At 38.9% G+C, this 20,805-nt stretch overlaps 1 protein-coding gene across 2 annotated transcripts in view; it reads right to left on the reverse strand.

Annotated features, from left to right (window-relative positions):
* Window positions 1–20,088, reverse strand: part of nyap2a (neuronal tyrosine-phosphorylated phosphoinositide-3-kinase adaptor 2a) — a 41,110-nt gene extending 21,022 nt beyond the window's left edge. Inside the window, exons 1-4 of one of the 2 annotated variants that reach the window (XM_072690678.1) lie at window positions 19,393–20,088; window positions 19,057–19,290; window positions 14,482–14,713; window positions 4,423–4,736 (exon numbers count right to left, since the gene is read on the reverse strand). In XM_072690678.1, the coding sequence (XP_072546779.1) occupies window positions 4,423–4,736; window positions 14,482–14,678 (511 nt within the window). In that variant the 5' untranslated portion in view covers window positions 14,679–14,713; window positions 19,057–19,290; window positions 19,393–20,088. Of the gene's footprint in view, window positions 1–4,422; window positions 4,737–14,481; window positions 14,714–19,056 lie in introns of both variants that reach the window. The other variant, XM_072690677.1, reaches the window with a different exon arrangement.
* Window positions 20,089–20,805: the final 717 nt, after the last annotated feature.

The raw sequence follows: 20,805 nt of genomic DNA on the forward strand, positions 1-20,805 counted from the left end.
AGCTTCATGTCCCATCTAACTGTATATAGACTATATATAGGCAATGTTGCCGCAATGTACACATGGTCAAAACAGAAAATATGCACCAACAAAACAGCAGAGCTGTATAGAAAACACCTGTAATGCTACAGATATTGAATTTGGTTAAAAAGTGAATTTCATAAAAAGAATCAAATTCACAACCTAGATTTTGTCTGTTTTTAAAATAGGCAAAATTGGAATAGAAACAAGTGGATTTCTAAGAACCAAACAAATGAAACAAAATAAATAAATTACAGTTGTTTACAGGCTTCCTGTGTAAATGACATTTTCATGACACTTTGTCAGTGTTCTAGAAGTACTGTTAATGTCATGATAATAACACTGTCATACTGGCCACCCCAAAGGGATGAGAGAATGGGCTAGGTAAGGGGAGAAAAATGTTAGATGTTGAGATGTATAAACAGAATGGGTAAAAGATGGAAAAGAATATTATGAATGAATAAATGATAATAAGAATTGATTTAACAGTGTGAGAAACTGAAACAAACAACTAAATTATTAAGAATGAAAAAGGTGGAAGGATGGCGGCTGGATTGGTTAGTGAGTGCATAAATATAATAATAAAGTGTGGGGGTGAGAGAGAAGTGGTGTGGGTGGAAGGAGAAAATGATTCTCAGCTGTTGAATCCTCCTTGAGAAGGATGAGATGTTGCACAAGTGAAAATGCCAGACAGCCTAAAGGCAGAGCCAGTCAGACACAATCAGATTGATTCTGCCTCTCTCTGCCACAACTCTCTCACTCACACACACACACACAACAACGTGTGAAGATTCTCACAAATAATCTCTGTACAAAGGTCAGGCTTTTTTTTTTTTTAAATTGCTCATATTTTATAATTCCTCTCACATTCCTGCTGTGGATTGCACAGTACACTGTAGACGAGATTAGGCACGAGGCTCTATATGAGGCTAATTCCATGTAGCCATGACTCTAGACCCTGTACAAGCTTCACGACTGAAAAGCTAATAAAGCTAAGAGATTACAGGCTCAACAATTTACAAAGCATGATGAAAGAACTAAAAAAGTTTGGGATATGCATATAAATTATCACTACCCTGTTTCTGCCAATATCTAGTAAGATCCGCTTACCATATCTGCAAAATAAGCTAAAGCAGCTCAAAAAACTAACAGCACTAACAGCAAATTGCATTTTCTTGTTTTTTTCCTCTCTGAAAATAGGGGTGTAAGAAAATATCGATACACTTAAGTATCATATGTTATGTTCTGCAATACTGCATTGATCTCTGTATCGTGATGTGTAACATATTGCCAGCCTCTTGAAATAGGCCTATTTTAAAGGAGCTGAATGAATGTGTAGGGTCACTGAAATCCTTAAAAATCACTTTTTTTAATCAGCTTTGTGAACATGCTGACATTGCGACTGGAATTAGTTTTTATTACACTGTGACAGAAAGTTAAGGCTAATACATTTTTTTTCCCTCTGGCACAAATCTGGTTTTAAGGCTATGTGAGATGGAATTGTGGAGACGTACTGTTTGATCAACACTGTGGGAAAATCTTTATTGTTTGAAAAGGTGCTGTCTCTTCATGCTGTATTCAGTCTGTCGTAGTAAGAGATGACCCATCATATGTAACACAATCATATGTTGCTGTGAGGTCAGAATCATTTCGGATTTCATGATGTAGATGCTGCCATTTTCTTGAATATTAGCACAATATTTAAACTACTAAGTCTAAATAAAATCACAAAAAGACCATTTTAAGAGTGTATGTGTGTACCTGAATGAGGGAGTGCAGCCCTTTAAATAGCTTCTCTCTCTCTCTGTGAATGCAGTCTAGTGAAGTTCTAATCCAGTACAGGACACACTGGATCCACACAAACAGCTTACAGCACACTTTTACACAAACCACCAGTAACCGTACACTCAGCAGTCTGCGCTGTGTGTTTGTGAGTGTGTGTGTGTGTGAGTGTGTGTGTGTGTGTGTGTGTGTGTGTGTGAGAGAGAAAAAAAGAGAGAGAGAGAGAGAGAGAGAGAGAGAGAGAGAGATTGTCACTGTAGGTTTGGTTCCAACAGGAATTTATACAGAAATTTATACATTTAGATGTATGAAGTTAGGAATGTCCATAGAATAACAGTCATGTTACAAAATCCCTGTCTGTGTGTGTGCGCTTGTGTGTGTGTGTATGTGTGTGTGTGTGTGTGTGTGTGTGTGTGTGTGTGTGAGAGAGAGAGAGAGGGAGAGACCGCCTTATTCGTGACCTTGTAGCTGAGATGTTGTTTGCAAGCAGTCGTCTCTGTTATGTTGTGATTCCATCTGAAGCTGTCAGTGCCAATACAGCATGCTGGCCTAGAATGTTGCCCACGGCAACGGCTGCCCCCATTCATAACGACACAGAGGCCAGCAGGCGACCAATCAGCATGCCCTAAGAGGCGGGGACAACCAGTCAGAGGAGGACACAGAGCTGATGTCACCGTGTTCTTGGAATGATGGAATGAAGGCAAAGAGGTCTTTTTAACATAGTAGCATAAATAGTCTCCCCTTGTATGGTAATGTACGTATATGGTAGGGCCACCACTTTGAACATTAAGAAATTACGAAGTCTAAAAAACAAAAATAGGGCTAATAAGTTTATTAGGTCAGGAATTTGATAGAGTGTAATAGTTATTGCATACCATAGATCTATAGGTATTTATATTTATTTTAACAACAAAACACTGTAACCCTGACATCAGCTTATTTTATTTCCCAAACCAATATATGCCAGGTTCTAGTATATAGGTGCTTCTTCCTTCTGCTTCTCTCTTTGTCTCTTCCCTACATGGTACATGTGGTAGTAATGCGATGCGTGTGCATGTGTGACTAAGGTGGATAACAGGCTATGGGGCTATTTAGCAGGGTATCATTTCATGTTTTAAAGCAGCATTATGGGAGAATTGGTGCATGCTTTGAGCCACCCTTAAAAACCTCTGTTTACACATGCATTTCTGGACATGCTAAGAGATACAGACACAGATACAGGTTGAGTAATATTGCAGGATTTTACACAAATATGACTGAGAATATGCAGCATTCTGCAGTTCTTGCAAGCGTTGTCCTGTCGACTTTACCAAAATTAGTGCAGCATGCTGACCCTGTAGTGGCAATGATAGTGACACTATTTTCTCTATTACAGGTCAATGGAGCATCAACGATTTTGAAGGTGTAGGGTAAATATGTTGCTTCAATGTAATACAAAGAGAATGAAAGAGCGTTGCCATTAGAGTCATGCGTTGCCAGTACAGTCATGGCAAAAAATTTTGATTTTAACAAATCTTGGTTTTCAACAAGTTCGCGGTTTAAATTTTTCCTGACTGGTTGCTTTAAAAGGGTGGTGGGGCTTGAAGGTTTCTGTTAACCATGATTATCTCCAAGGAAACATTTGCAGTCATCATTGTGTTACATAAAATGGGTTTCACAGGCAAGGACACTGCTGTTTGTAAGATAGCACCTAAATCAACCATTTATCAAATCATCAAGAACTTCAAGGAGAGAGTTTCAATAGCAGTAAAGCCAGCCCAAAAAAGTCAAGCAAGCGTCAGGACTGTCTCTAATGTAGCTACGGGATTGGGTCACCACCATGCAGAGCTTGCTCAGGAATGGCAGAAGGCAGGTATGAGTGCATCTGCACACACAGTGAGGCAAAGGCATTAGGAGGATGGCTTGTTGTCAAAAAGGGCAACAAAGAAGCCAGTTCGCACCAAGAAAAATAGAAAAGAACAGACTGACATTCTGCAGGACATACAGGGATTGGACTGCAGAAAACTGGGGTAAAGAATTTCTCTGATGAAGCCCCCTTCAGACTGTTAGGGGCATCTGGAAAAATTATTGTCCAGAGAAGAGAAGTTGAGAGCTACCACAAGTCCTGTATCATGCCAACATCCATGGAAGTGAGTTTGCTCAAACACAGAACACAGTCATGAATAAGGAATGGTATCATAACATACACCAACAGCAACTTCGCCCAATAATCCTGGAGCAATTTGGTAATGAAAAATGCTTATTCCATTATGACTGAGCATCAAGTGGCTCAGTAAACACAATATTGAAATTTTGGGTCCATGGCCAGGTAACTCCCCAGATCTCAACCCTATTGAAAACATGTGGTCAATCCTTAAAAAGAGGGTGGACAAACAAAAACACAGAAACTGTGATAAACTACAAGCACTGATTGGCACTGACACAAAGCTCGTACAGAGATCCATAGTTTTTCACTTGTTATCCTTGTAGCTGCAGTGCACAATTCAGACCAGCCCATCTTGGCTGATCGACTGCAATTGGGGCATTTACACTATTTTTTTATGAAATGCAAAGTTGTGAGTTTTACAGTACATTTGTGGGAAAGGTTAATACACAAGGTGACAAGCAGACATCACTTACCATCACCCTTGTCTGTCTCCTTCCCTCCCTTCCCTGTAGTGAGGGTGGTATTGACTGTTTCAGAGGAGGTACTGAGTTTGGTGTTGGGGTCTCGTTTAGGTTTTGGTGGGGGCTGTTTGCGCAAGGTGGGGCTGCCGCCTCCCTCCTCCTCACCCCCTCCCACTGAGTGCAGAGACTGGGAGCGAACGGTGAATCCCGGCCCGCTTGGCGCTGGGAGGCGGTCCTGTGGAGCAGGCATGGTCATGAAACCCATACGGAAGTGTTTACCTGCATATGCCCCACCATCAGCCACACTTGCCACATCCTCACCCATCCTACAGAGACATACATATACAGGGGGAGAGACAGAGAGAGCATGTTAGACAGTGAGAGAATGAGAGTAAAAATACACTATACATTATAGTTCATAAGAAGGACTTATCATTAGTTTTCTATATCAAAGTAGTCAAATGGTTTGGCGGTTTTGGCTGGTTAACAACCCCCCCCCCCCTCATATGGCCTCATATGCAGTCATATTCCCTTCTTTATCATTCCATGAGCTTTTTGTATAGAGTAAATGAAATGTTGACAAGTCAACCTCAACCTGATGCCATGTGACTAGTCATATGTAATAACATTTAGCGAGGCATATGATTATTGTTATCAGGCTTAAGTTGTCACAGGTATATCAGATGTATTACTAGTTTCTGTAGAACTAAAGCAAGCTTTAATTAAAAAAAAAACATAAAAATGTATACCTGCAGTTCAACAGAAATATTGGATCTGACACAAAGGAATAATGCAAACAGTCAGTACTAATTTTTCATTTCAAATGTTTCTCATAACCACTCATCTACCCATCCATCCATTTAACCCATGTATACATCCTTTCAATGATACATTAATCTACTCCTCCACTCCCCCCGTCATTCAGTAATACAATTCTGAGCTGTTTGTCTGCACCTGAACGACATTTTTTACTGACTGGCCCGTCAGAAATTTAGTTAGCTTCATCTTTCAGTTTTTCCAGAGAGAAGAGGTGAAGGATGAACACAAAGAGCAGCTGGTGGGAGAAATGGAAGCCTCTTAAAGTGATGTCACTCTCTGTCTTGTTGACACATGCTCCGTCTCAGAGGAAAACTAATCATGCAATAAGGGCAGACAGGATTTACTGTAGTCACATAACTAAATCATTCAAACACACGCCCACATCTACACCCACACGCAAATGCACACACAAGTTAATCAAGTTAGTGAGTGCGGCATCCAATAAAAGATGAGTGAGAGTTTTCTGCCCTCCATTTCAACCCATCTTTATTCCCTACTCTTTCCTTTCTCTCTAGTTCTAATTATATATAACAGCACAACTCTAGGACTATATTACACAATACAATTTATTGTTATTTTCAATGGTCCACCCATCAGTATTTGACTTACTATACTACTTGTCCTAATATTTATTGTTTTGTATTTTGGTGCATTGTACTGCAATTGTTTAATTGCATTTAATTAATTTAATTGTGTCATATATTGTACTGTATATATGTATATATATTCTGGTACCTTGGACAGAAGTCAGATTTTCAAAAACAATACTATAACAGAGTATTGGTTTATATTAGGGATGTGCATGAATCATGGAATAAATGAACAAATTACATAACCACCTGAAATTTTCTAATTGATTTCCCATTAAGAAGAAAAAATAAAGTTTTCAATGAATGGTAGTGTTGCTAGGCTGCCATTGAAATTACTACACAGTCCAGTACAATGTGTTGCAACAGGGTCAACGAACACCCACTTGTAGGGGCAGGCATTTGATAAAACAACAAAAACAGAACCTGCAGGAAACAAATTGGTCTCACAGCCAATGTGAAGTGTAATGTACGCTTCAAATAGAGGATAAGTTTTAGTGTGCAGAAACAAATTGACACACTTAACTTCAGATCGGCTTCAGAACCATGCTAAAAAAGCTCTACTTCCCTTTAGCAAGAGGTACTCAGACAACATGCTTTCACCTTTAGTGAACATTTGTGATCATTTCAAATAAATAAATTGTATATATAATACACCGTTTTGTTTATTTACTACCAAATCTGATTTATTTTGTTCTTTTTTCCTACAATAGCTATTTAGTAGCTACTTCATACTGATACATGGGTATTAAATTGGTGCTCATGTTTTCTTTATCGCTTAGTAGGGGGGAGTAGAGAGGGCCATAACTGAATTTATTTGATAATCCTTAACATTGTGAAAAAGCGCATGCCCGATTTTCCTCCTGAAAACGCTTATGGTCAGTACAGTTGTTCTTGCTGCTGATCTTTTTAATTTGAGAAACAAGTTTTATTTTATATATATATATATATAACACACACACACGATACATAACTATACTATATAATAATAACTATACATATATAAGGTTTGAAAATACAGACCATTGGCAGCTATTCTCTGGAGGAATTAATGCACAGCCATTCTACTGCTGCCACTGTGTCACACAAATGACTGGCTGTTAGCTTAATTAAAAAGCTGTAATTATCATTTATAATCTGACGAGTCATCTAAGTCACTCTGTCTGCTGCCGTCTGCTCTATATTGAAGGTGCGCGCACGGACACACACGCAGGCACATTAATCCATGCACAGGACCATGGACACACCCTGGCTCTGAAATCTGTAGGAAGCCAACAGAAAGTTCTAAGGATTTGCTGGCTTACAGACTGTTCAGACTGTTTAAACGAGTCAGCCTTTATCTGTTCCATTCACATAAAGGCAGTGTCGATGTGTGCTATTTTATTGATACAATGTTTTGCTGTAATGTTATTTTATTATAGACGGGTAAACTGAGTAATATTATAACCTGAGCAATGTAATAATTCCACACAGATTCCATCAGCACCATTTTTACAGAGACATGTTTGAGTGTTTTGTGTGTGTGCACACACACACACACAAGTGTGAGTGGGATATTCAATAAACTCTACTACTACACAAGAGTTGAACTAAGCTAAGGAAAGAGCAGTGAAATTGAAAGAGAAAAAAGGCAAAAGGGACTGCCAGAAAGCATGTGTGTGTGTGCATGTGTGTGTGTGTGCATGTGTGGGCATTTTTGCTGATTTTTCATCTGGTTTGAGAAAAGCTGATTTCATTTCTTTTTGCTCTGCCCTGTCCAACAGTCTCCATCAGCACCACTGTGTGTGCATGTGAGTGTGTGAGGGAGAGAGAGAGAGAGAGAGAGAGAGAGAGAGAGAAAGAGAGAGAAAGAAAGAGAGAGAAAACAAATAGTGTGTGCTGTTTTGGTACTGTCCAGCTATAGCAAAAACTGAGCCATGAAGAAAAGCTGTATGTGTATGTGTGTATACAACAGTTAAACTGAACCTACTTCTTATGAGTGTTGAAGATGGTGGGAATTCTATAGGATTGTGTATATGAGCATTTATGTGTATGTGTGTGTCCTCAGGGGAAACGGTCTAAAAATAGACAGGAAAAGGAGATGAAGACCAAGCCCACTGTTGCCATGGAAACGTAGCCTTCTGTCTCTATAGTAACATACCCCTTCCAAGGCTGATGAGGTGTGACTTTGACCCTCTCGTTGCCAGTGTTTACATTGTGTGTGTTTGTTTCACTTCAGATGAAACTGCATGTCTGCTCTTTGCTACCCCTCTATATTTGACCAAGTGCTTAATCATGACCCGCATCCTAAACCATTGAGCAGCAGTGCTGATCTGAGATGTTCCTACAGTTGGGCTATCCATGCTGCTTTCATACACAAAAGCATTCTTTCGGAGCAAGCTGGTCAACCACCATGACCAACTTGACCAAATCGGTAACCCAGCTTTACCAAGCTTGACCAGCTTGACGATCAGCTTGATCAAGCTGGTCTTATTGATAGACCAGTTAGCCCATCAATGAAACATACACGATGCTGGTCAAGAGCTGGTTAATGTGGTCATCTTTACACTTGAATGACCAACTCTTCAATCACCATGGACCATCTGAAACCAGCTGCCAAGGAATGCTGGTCTCAAGCTGGATTTTTCACAGGATAACTTTGAATTTGCTGTTGAAAACAGTATGCTTACTGAGCTAGACTATGTTGCTGTATCTAACCAAAACTAAGCAGACTGGAAACAGCAGCAGCAAATTTCACACGTAGATTACACATCCACAAGACTACATTCAAGCCCAGGTAGTCTTCATTAGATGTCCCCTCTAGATTTATGAAAATCCAAAAAGCTTAATATATCTATGAATATCAAGCCATATATAAGTATACATGCACACACATTTCTACTGGTATGAATCTTCCACTATTACATAACCACATATACATAAACTAAATAAACAGATTTTTAATTTTTAATTATTAGATTATTATTATTAGAATTATTAGAAATACTCTTCAGTACTTATACCCATACCAATCACTACATCTCATCTTTTAAATTTAAAGAGATATAAAAAAGTCTCAGAACAATTAGAAATCAATTATTCTACTGTAACTTGTGATCAGATCACAATAATTCTAAAATATGATCACTTATAGGTAGAATCAGAAAGAGACTGCACAAGTGTCACGGTGGGGGGGCTGGGGGTGCAAGGCGGAAACCCTTGCTGTGACTAAAGACTTCACCAGAGAATATCTAGACAACAAACTCATACCAACTGTAAAGCATGAAGGTGGAAATGTCATGGTTTGGGTCTGTTTTGCTGCTGCAGGGCCTTGCAAGCTTTTTATCATAGAACCAACTATATTGTATTTGAGGGGCTTGAGGAAAGTGTAAGACCATCTGTACAAACACGGAGGCTTCACACAGTTCTATCTAGAACTCTAGATGGAGGAGTGGGATAATCATTCTTTCAGTCAATGTCAGAAACATTAGATATGTGTAATGGACACATTACAGTATCCCGTTTCCTGTTATTTGCAATAATTACAAATAATTTTGCCAATGATAGAGATTTCTTCAACTGTATTTGTTATATTACTGTTATGTTTTAACGGTGTTCAAATTAAGTCCATATGTTTTATTATGTGTCAAAAAAAAACAAAAACGAACAAACAAGAGAAAATATATATATACAGTTGTGTGAAAAACCTTTGTCTTTATGTCTATTTAAACATATGGACATTTGGTCTTAATTTAAACACTGTTAAGAGATAAAGGTAATATAACTAAACAAATAAAGAGTATAAATAAACAAACTGTTTCTGATACTTATGAGGACATTTATTGATTATTTATACTCTCAATTAAACTTCCTTTATTATCAAGCTAAACAAATACAGAATCAAACATCCATCTCTACTAAACTAACCATATTCACTACAGCCAAAAGTACACTACCAAAGCACAGCCATAACATCTCATTCCAAAACAATGATCACTGATATTGCTACAGTAATTTGCATCCATTTAACCACAAAAGCATTAGTGAGATCAGGCACCAATGTTAAACGATAAGTCAAGGCTTTCTAATTCAGCCCAAAAGTGTTGGATACACTGTAATGTACAGCATTACCACTGTATATTGAACGCATTCTTATTGTAGAACCCAAATATAGCTTGATACTGCCAATCTGTAATGCATCATGATCAATATTCAGTGGCAGTTGAATTCTACAGTGACTATATTTTATTCTGGAAATCACAATACAGTTATTTTGAGAAGGATTTGTTTTGAGCAGTTTTAATAATAATAATCCATCTTTCCGAAAGGTACATTTTCAATTATTTCGGATACTATTTTTTATGTTCATGCAGACAGAAGACGTCATTACATCCTCCATAACTGTTCATAAAAACATAAAGACACACTATGTGATGATATGTGGATAAAATGTACACAGAAAAAAGCACCCAGTCTTTTAGATAAACAGACATATGCTAGTGGTCTGTTAACTCAGCTTGCTAACATTACTAGCCGGGCCTTTTTCCATCTTATATCTTACAGCAAAGTCATACCAGGCTTGAAAAGTGGCGGTGAAAGCTTTATTTCCTTCAATATATACGAGTATATACAAAGTAATATGGAACTCGTCTTCTCTATTGTACAGAATTGCTGCATAACGCTAGCTGCACTGGCAGAGAGAATAACGTTCGAAAGAGACACACCTGCCTTAACTTGTACTCCAGCGTGAATAGCATTACCAAATGAAACTATTTCAGCATGAAAGTAGGGCTGCAACTAACGATTATTTTAATAATTGATTAATCTGTGGATTCTTGTTTTGATGAATGGATGAATTGGATTAAAAAAAATTGAATAACAAAGCAAAGCTCGTGATATTGTAGTGACTGTGCTCCAACACTTTTGAGGATTTTAAGCTGAATCTTCTTTTCTGCGTCGGTCATGTTTCATTTTTTAAAATGTATTTACTTCTTAATGTTAAACTTATTTTGAAGATGACGTCACTCCGGCTCGCTCCGTTCAACTCGCTCTTATTTTTTTTCCCAGCGTAGAAGAAGCGCCGCAGGTGACGTAAGCGGAAATGACAAGCGAGTAACGCATAAATCGTGCAACACAATGAATCGATAATGAAATTCGTTGCCCACACTTTTAATAGTCGATTATTATGGATTTTATCGATTCGTTGTTGCAGCCCTACATGAAAGTAGATTTTGCTATCTGCTGACATTTAGTTTTAGTTTGGTGTAGGAGTAACATTACTGGATAAACGTTTGTGTGTGTGCTCGAGTGCATAGCTAGCTACGTATTTGGTGAAACTAAACAAAATGTATTTAATACTTATGTTTAAAATAAAAATGTAAAACAAAAAAAAAAACAATAGCAGTGTCTTCATTTTACAGTTTATAATTATTTTACCATTCACATTTTTTTGTAATAAAAAACAGTAATTAGTGCTGTGATTGTTTCTGTAATAACAGTTACTTTAATATTAGTCCTGTGATTATTACTGTGAAAATTACAGTATTCTTTTCACAGTGTATGGTTGAAGTCAGGAATGTGCGAGCCAGTCAGTTTCTTTCACACCGAACTCTGCTCGTATGGTTTTAGTTGCTCCTACAGTTTTCAATGCTGAAAACTGCTTGACAATGCTGCACTTACAGATTACTGGGACAGTGGATAAGCAGAAATAAATATAATACCTATCATATCTATAATTTATAATGTTCTAAGCATAGTTCCTTCATTTTAATGTTTTTGTTTTATTATTGGATTGTACTGTTCTCTACCTCCATGTGCGTGCATGTGTTTTGTGTGTGTGTGTGTGTGTGTTTGTGTGTGTGTGCACACCTCTTCTTAGCACAGCTATAGAGGCTCTTCACAGTGTAATGGGGGATAAGTGGGGTCCTCTTCATATGAGCGAAAGGAGAGAGAGAGAAAGACTGTGGAAGAAAGAAGGGGCTGATCATTTTACAGCTGAGAGAAGGACAAGAAATGGGAGGGGAATAGAGAGAACGAGAGGAAGAGGACAAGAGTGGAGTGACGGGGAGAAAATGAGAAGAGAGGCTGGAGAGCTGAGTGAAAAAGTGAGGGAAGAAGAGTGAGGGTAGGAAGGAGAAAACGTACTGGCTGTAATAGGCTATTTGTGAACGCAGGAAGGAAGAGGTGCAGACAGTAATGTGAGACTGTGATGAGGGAGGAATGATATTAAATACGAATGAACTAGAAAAGAAACACTGCATGAATGAGATTATGGTGGGGTTCATTTGTTGTGTGTGTGTGTGCGCATGTGTGTGTGTGTGTGTTGCTTACTAAAAAGAACATTGCTGCATGTCTGAAGTTTGCGAAAGAGCCCTTTGACAAAATGTTTTGTGGACAGATGAAACTATTTAGAAAGAACACGCATCGCTACCTCTGACGTAAAAACAGCACTGCACATCACAATGAATATATCATATATCATCCCAATCATGCTTAAGGTTATTGACTGAGGTGTGGGTCACTAATGTTCAGTTTAGGGATGGGTTTAGGTGTAGGCCTCTAAGATACTGAGCTTAGGTTCAGTTTACTGAAGTTACAGTTAGGTTCAGGTGTAGTGTTACTGAGGTCAGGGTTAGGTTTATGTGTAGGTTACTGAAGTTAGATTTATGTTACTAAGAAGGTTACTGATGTTTAGTTTAGGGATATGTTTAGGTTGAGGAGGTTAAATCTAGGGTTATGTTTAGATGTAGTATATACATGTAGTATATAAAAATCAATGCAATCCTCATTACATATGGTCTAAAAAGTGTCACAAGTTTGGAATAGTAGTGTGAATTCAACATAGAAGAAAGAATGAATAGCAAAATAAAACAGAACAGAGAAGTAGACTGTGTGTGTGTGCGCACATGTGCAAATATAAGTGAACCCCTATTAAGAGCATTCGATTGTTTGGCCTGGATTCTAGTGCAAATGCATGAAAATAATATGCAAGTGCTTTTTGACCCATCAAGCACACCCACACACCCACACACCCTTTGTTTTTGATGAATGATTGTCTTTAAAGCCTCTCATATTTCTCTCTCTTCTCACTTTGTTACTTGAATTATTAGAGTCCAGGATGTTTCTGATTGGACAGATATGGGTTCTATATTTTGGTCATATTTTCGGTCTTCTTTCTCTTACATACTTCCACTCATGCATGGTCACACACACACACACACACACACACACACTCATGTATAAAGGAGTGTTGGCTTTCATTGACTGAATGATAGCCTTTCTGGTATCCTGCCATTTCCTCATCGATCTCTTAAGCTGAACCTATTACACACATACACAAACGTTCACTATGTGCATGTGTGTACATGCTTTGCCCCGGTTTGGTTGATACGAATGAAACTACATTTTCTGCCAATTATTATCCAATTTGCTTCACCAAATCACCTTGAAATATAATTATGTAAAGCTGCTTCATTTTTTTCATCTATGCGTGCGCTACTTCAACACCATCGTACTGCAGAATGAATCATACAGAAGAATTTCAAATATGTCTTTTATAGAGGAGGAAAAAAACATCCATCTGCAGGGTCAAGGTCTAAACTTGCAACTCAGAAGAAAGTGTGAATATATGACTGTGTAAACGAGCAGTACGCCTTAAGGGACACCTCCTGTTGAGTGGCAGCTTGACATTTTCCTTAATACTGATTTGTGAGCATTTTAGGGTTGTCTTGAACCATTTTCTTCCCCTGCTCCATTTCAAGTTGCTCTAGCATGTGCAGTACTCCTTTTTCTGACTTTGAATTCAATGTTACTCTTGCACTCTTAAACATCTATCTGCCCGGTCCTCACTTTAACATGTAAACGTGTTTTAACAGTGAACAGCTTAACAGAAGCAGTTACACTGGCAGGTTTTCCCTTTCCACTTTCCCAGGTGAAACACAGTTGCGATGAATGACCTGATCAAGACAATATGTTTTCTTTTAAATTAGGATGAGCTACATTTAATCAAAGCATCTCACTGAACGTAGCATAATGATGCAAGAATTGGTGTCTCTTGCTCCTGGGCTCCCCCGACAGTTGGGAAGTTTAATTCATGCTTTCAGTCACCCCTTAAGGAAGCACTTTACACAAGAATTAAAAAAAAAACGATACCAAAAGATACCGAACCGGCATCTGGTGTGGGCTTTTTCAGGCTAAATTTATTCATTTTTTCGAATAAATTTCGAATACATTTCTCGCCACAGATTGTGGATATCAGCACTGTTATAAAAATAAAAAAAATCTAATCAAAATACTGACAGTATTCAGACAGGTTCTGATTTTTTATTCATTTTCTTTTTATCGCCCAGCCCTAGCCCCTATTACGGTGGATTCTGAACAAACGGTTAGCAACCATGCACAACATCTCAAACCTTCTCCATGCTACTGTGGAGAATCAATGGAGCTCAATTCAGCAGCAAGAGACCTCCTGCTGCCGCTCTGATTGGTCGCACTTCTTTATACCCTTATGTGCTATAGTATCATTTAGTTTTCTGCAATAAGGTAAGCTACTAAAATGTATAACCAACTTAGGCTTTAGGAAACTTAAGGAATCTTTTGCAACTTATCTCAAGGGTATTTGTTTGTGTTTGCAAATCGGTAAAACGCTTGTGATGTGCCTTAGTATAGTCTCAGTATGTGTGCATACCTCTTGATGGCCTCGTCCTGGCGCCTCTTCTTCTGGCTCTGCTCCTGCAGATAAGCCCAGTGTGTGTGGTTGCGGACGCGGTCACTCTCGCGGGCAATGTCTGAGGCGTTCTGAATCACTAGCTCATCATAGGCCCTTAAACCACTGTCCTCAACATACTGCAGAAAACGTACACACTCATCCTCACTGCCGTCCATCCTTTAGTTCTGCCCACTGTTAAAGGGGTCACCTGCTGTGTGTGTGTGTGAGAGAGAGAGAGAGAGAGAGAGAGAGAGAGAGAGTAAGAGAGAAAGATGAGCCTACACAGATGTACATAAATGAACACAGTTAAAGTTTTTTAACATTCATTTTTAACATGTCATTTTAACCCCCCCCCCCCCCCCCCCACATGTACGGTCTTCGAACTAATCTAAACACAACTCTTTTTATTTATTTTTTTTAAACAATAAATTGCTTTCCACGCAATTTTCTCAGATGCCCTGAAGACATCTTCACAGTAATGTGTTTACACATACTTACACAAACAATAGGTAATCAGATAACTTTAACATAGAAAGGACTAATCATCATCTCCCTCTCTTTCACAGACAGACACACAGACAGACACACAGACAGACTGAGAAATGCTTGTGTGTATATTTATGTGACTGCTTCTTATGCAAGTCTTATGCTAACATTTAGGCACATTTGGCCATTTTTTCATTGATTAGTAGTGGTGATCACAGTTTCTCTTTTTTTTGACATGAAAATAATTTTTTTTGTTTTTGTTTTTTTGTTTGTTTTTGTCTCATGCCTTAATAAATCAGGTGTCTAAGAACAGAGAATTCTTTAGCAACTGAAAAAAAGAGAAAATGTGAAGCACATGGCATAGATTGTTCATGCTTTGGGACTGTTCTTAGCAATACTGAATGGGTGGAGGAAAGAATGGAACAAAACACCAGCACATCCTGGAGGCAAAATGTTAAAATGATGGCATCTAAATTCACTGTAGACTTCCTGAAGAGGCATAAACTGAAGCTTTTGGCCCTCACCATGACTTAAACAACACGGAACATGTAAAGAGACCCTAAACAATGTGCATGATCCAAGAATGTCTCTTGAATGTGCCTTCTGCAAAAACAGAAATCATAAGAATGTTGGCTAGAAGTGTGCAAACTGTGAGTTCTGCTGCAAAATGGGGTGTTACCAAGTCCTGGATCTGTAAGGTACCCAAACTTTTGCATAGGCCACACTTGTGAATTTTTATTTATTTATTTATTTATTTGTTTATTTTGTATACATGGTATATTACTGCTTGTCACTAAAAAGATTTCATTTTTGTTATGCCTTATTTCATTGCTGTTGACTTCAATACTCTTTTTGTAAATGCGTGAGAGCTAAACAGAAAAAGACCAAAAACAGTGTGCAGTACCTCAGCATGGGCTTCTGAGTGTGTCTGGTAGTGTGTGTAAGTGTGTGTGTCAGTGTGTGTGTAAGTGTGTGTGTGTGTGAGAGAGAGTGAGTGAGTGAGAGAGAGAGAGAGAGAGAGAGAGAGAGAGAGTAGATTTTCAGCAGATTTGTTCATCCTGTTAGCTTCAGTGTAAGGCACAGACAGATCTGATTGGCTGAGGCAGCTCAAGCTGGCTCTAACACCCACACACTTTCATCCTCTCCCCAACATTACTTTCTCTCTCTCTCACTCTCTCTCTATTCACTTCCAATTCCTAAGAGTGCTATTGGCACAACTGTGTCAACTACAATATTACTAAAGCAACCTTTAGCAACGGTTTAAGCATTTGTAGATCAACTCATAACAGTCTTCTGCTTCCCTGTTTTCCCGTTTCTTCTTTTCTCTCTTTTTAGAGAATTTGCTATTTTGGAGATGCCTGATAACAAATAAACAGTAATACTCTCTCTCTCTCTCTCTCTCTCTCTCTCTCTCTCTCTCTCACACACACATACACAGTAACATCATGCAGATTCTTGGTTCCTTCCATTCTTGGAAAATTGTGTGCGTCAGGAAATATATAGTGGTAAATATAACCTTGTGTATTTTGTATTTGTTGTTTGGGGTGTGTATGTGCATTACCAGGAACCAGTCTCATATTCTCAGATAATAAGCTGAAGCAGGTGTGTACCATGCATCAGTGCACCATGTTTTCAACTTCAAACAGTTTGAAACTCATTTTCTTTTTTGTCACAATTTAGATGAATATTGTCATGTCCTACACTGTATAAATATATTTAAACCAACTTCATTCTTCACAGTGGAACTGTAACTTTGTTCACAGTTGCAAAATCTGTTTCTCAGCAAATTCCAAATGTTCTCTCATTTTGGATTTGGAATATATAAACAATAAATTATATATAAATGGAATTATATATAAAATAAGTCACACATGGCAGACTTAGAGATGAATTAGAAACTGCTATAATTATTTAATTTGTCTTCGAGATTTGCTTACCACTTTTAGAATAAATTGTATTCTGAATGTGAATGGGTTATTTTCTCCCTTTCTTTCTAATTATTTGAAACCTTTGCACAAGACTATGGTTGCTACTACAAGTATTAGTACTACAAGCATTTTACAGTTGGTTTTATACCACTGAAAAAATGTATACCTAACTTGGTTACAAATCTGCAATATTAATATGGCAGCTTGCAAATATGAGATTTGCCCATGAGATCACATGACATCAAATTAATGATTATATATAGCTTGTATAGTATGTATTCGCAGTTTTAAAAAAATGTACATAGCCGATAGTTTTATATATGCCTAATCCCTTAAACTCAGGACTAATCAATCTGCTGTTAATCTTGAGACATTCAGTTTACTAATTAATGCTTCAGTAATTTGTGAGAAACAAATCTATACTTTATGTAGTTCTTATAGTAAATATACACGTGGGCACATTGGGTTTAAAGGAACACTAGAATCTTTAACAAAACTGTATTGTACTTATTTTTATTCTTTTTTTTCTTTATCTTTACATTTCCTGTACATAGTAATACTAATGACACACGTCTCTTAGTACTTTCCCACTTAGGTATCTCCTGGTGAGTTGAAGCAGAGCAAATAAAGTCTATAATTGTACTGCAAGAGAGGGAGTGCATGCATGTGCACAATTTCTGTCCTTCAACTTAAGTTTTCATCTAAGTCACAGGTCAGTGTTTTATTTAACAGTATGTCTTATAATAGCATCTGATCTCATACTCTCCCTCTCTCGCTCGCTCTCGGTCCCTCCACATATCCACTTCTTTCTTCTCTCATCATCTAGCCTTCAAACTCCTCCCCTGGATGCTTGTAATCTCTTTTCCCTTTCTGCTCTTCCAGTCTCTCTCATACACACACACGCACACACACACACAGCTGTATTCTATAAATGGAACGTGAGGAGAGTGAGCACTGCGTATCCAGGCAACAGTATCCTAGCGCGTGGGGGTGACATAATGCATTAAGCGGGGGTTCCTAATTCAGCGATGAGCATGCATTTGTTCCGCCTCACACTGGCAAGCGTGATACCCTCATGGTCTCAGAGTGTGTGTGTGTGCCTTTCATCTGAAAGAGGAAATGTGATATCCCATTCCCCTGTGTGCATGTTAGCTGCAAATGGGTAAGAACTGTGTGTGTGTGTGTGTGAAGCATATGTAGTGTGTGTGTTTCAGTGTGTTAATCCCAAGTGTTTAATTCCATTCCGTGTGGTGAAAAGATGGCGAGATGCCAGGTTCCCAAAACCACCCGCACACACACACACACACACACACGCAAAATGGGTCACGGACAGACCACATGACTAGTTACCTGTAAACGAAATATGAAATTGCACCTACTACTGCTGCTGCACTTTTCTATACTATCTTATTCTACTGTACACTCACTGAACACTTCAGTTTTGGATTGACAATAGTAAAATATTTAATAGGTCACTTAGGCCACATCATTTAGAGCATTTAGTGATAAAACTGGTTTGTAATGTACTAGGTGACGGAGGCCACCATCACTGTGTTAACGACAACAAATAGTGATTGAGTCAACAAACACCACACGCACAGAAAAAGCGTGATTCTAAGAAAATACAGAAAAATCATACCTAGTTTGCACACCTAGTGTATGTATATATCATATCTGTCATGTGAATCTGACAGTTCTTCATATTGTGGCAAATTCTTTTAATGAACAGAACAATAGAAATCTTCTAAAATGACAAAATAATGGGATAATATGTTACATAAGAATATATATATATATTATTTATATATATATATATTTTTTATTATTATTATTTTATTATTTGAAAACTCTGCCTGTTACCCTTTACGCTGTGTGATGAAGTGATTTAAATTTACTTAAGATAAAATATTTTGAGATACAGGTATTTATTACAACAGCGACAATAAACTGTCAACATTCTAGATCTTAAGAACTGTGCCACTTACTAAACCTGAGAGATGTAAATGTGAATGCAAAGCTTTTTAAAGGAACATTTATCCAGTGGACAGAAAAAAACATGGCTCACCACCACACACCCAAGTGACACTGGATGAGAAGCAACACACACACATACAAATATACAGAGGAGACTCATACTCACTGTGGTTTGATTCCTAAGGCACCCGACCTGCTAGTGTCTGTTAATGTGTGCGTGCGTCTGCTGTCCTCAACACCATACGGCGTGATCCTTCTCCATGTACACACTCATGCTCACACACACAGCTGAGAGGCAAGCCTGGCGATGACTACGCAGCCTAGAGGCACCACACACAGTCGTGAGAAAGAGGAGGATGACTGGAGGGAGGAGGATGCCCATCTTTGGTGTCCCTTTGTGCTGGAGGGGGAAAAAACAAACAAACAAAAAAAAAATAAACAGCTTCCTCTTCCTCCTTAGATTTCTCTGGAGCAGGCAGGTGTGGGCCTGACTTTAACCCACCTACAGAGCCCTCAGCTGGGCTACTAGAGGGCCTCCTCCCCCTCCCCTCACCACTCAGCTCTGGAAAGATCCACACCTCGCTTCGGCTTCACCCACATCTGCTCGCTTGTTCTATACACACACGCACGCGCATGCCTTCACCGATAAGCGTGTGCATGTGTGTCGTCGGTGTGCTGGCTGCAGTGCATATCCTGACGCTGCTCTGATTGCTCCGATTCTTCCTTTCCTGATGCCACTGCTTTCGTCACACACACTCTCACACACACGCGCTAGTGGTTGCTGCTGACACGCTCACACACACCCCCAGTGCATGTCTCACACATGCAGTAACGCTGCATAAGCAGAAGCCAGAGAGAATAGCCGCTGCATCACCCTCTCTCTCTCTCTCTCTCTCTCTCTCTCTACTCCTTTACTCCCTCTCAATTTTTTTTTTCTATTATCTCCTTCGTTATTTTCTTTCCCCTCCTCTCTCTATTGGTTTATTCTCTCTCGCTCTACCTCACGTCAATTCCTTTACTGTCTCTCTCTCCTGCCATTCCTTTATCTCCCCTCTGCGTGTACTCTTTGAAGCCCTCTCTCTGTGTATTCGTCTACTCCCCCACTCTCTTCAGATGCAGCAGATTACAGCTTGTTACAAGAGACAATGGCAATCTTTTACCTTCTTGTCACTGCCAAAGCAAATCTCATCCTCTCTCACTCTCCTTCTAGCTCGCTATCTCTCTCTGTCTCTTTCTCTATGTCCCACCCCTCCCCCTCGATTCTCTGTTTCTTACTCCACGGATTCTGTTACATTTCTCTCTCTCTCTCTCTCTCTCTCCTCTTTCTCAATCTCTTCTATCTCTTGTCTTTCCTTCTCTCTCTAGCTCTTCCTCTCATCTATTTCTTTCTCTCTCTTCTTTCTTGTCTTGCTCTCTAGCACCATGGATAGCTCCAAGTGAGCAGTGGGCTTGAGAGAGAGAGAGAGAGAGAGAGAGAGAGAGAGAGAGTGAGTAAGTGTGACAGAGGGTATTTGCCAATCAGTGATATTTGCCTCAAACTGTGTGTGTGTTTGTATGTAACAGAGAAAGAGAAAGAAAGAAAGGAGAAAGAGAGACAAAGAAAGAGTGAAAAAGAGAGTGAAAAAGAAAGAAATTGTGAGAGAGAGCGAGAGAGTGTAAAAGGACAACTCTCACCCAGGGGTGTGACCTCATTCTGCACTATTCTATTGCCACAGCAACCGGACTCTGTTATGTCTGTTGGCAAAATACTCAACAGGCACCCAGGAATGTGTGTGTCTGTTTGTGTGAAAGAGAGTGAGAGAGAGAATGTCTGTGTGCGCTTCTCTGAGTCTGTGTGTACCTGAGATAATGCCTAAACTGCAGCTGCAGAGCTGTTTTGTTTTTCTCTCCACCTCATTAACTCCTTTGCTGACAC

This window comes from Salminus brasiliensis, chromosome 11 (assembly GCF_030463535.1).
Source record: "Salminus brasiliensis chromosome 11, fSalBra1.hap2, whole genome shotgun sequence".
In the NCBI taxonomy this organism is placed as follows: domain Eukaryota; kingdom Metazoa; phylum Chordata; class Actinopteri; order Characiformes; family Bryconidae; genus Salminus; species Salminus brasiliensis.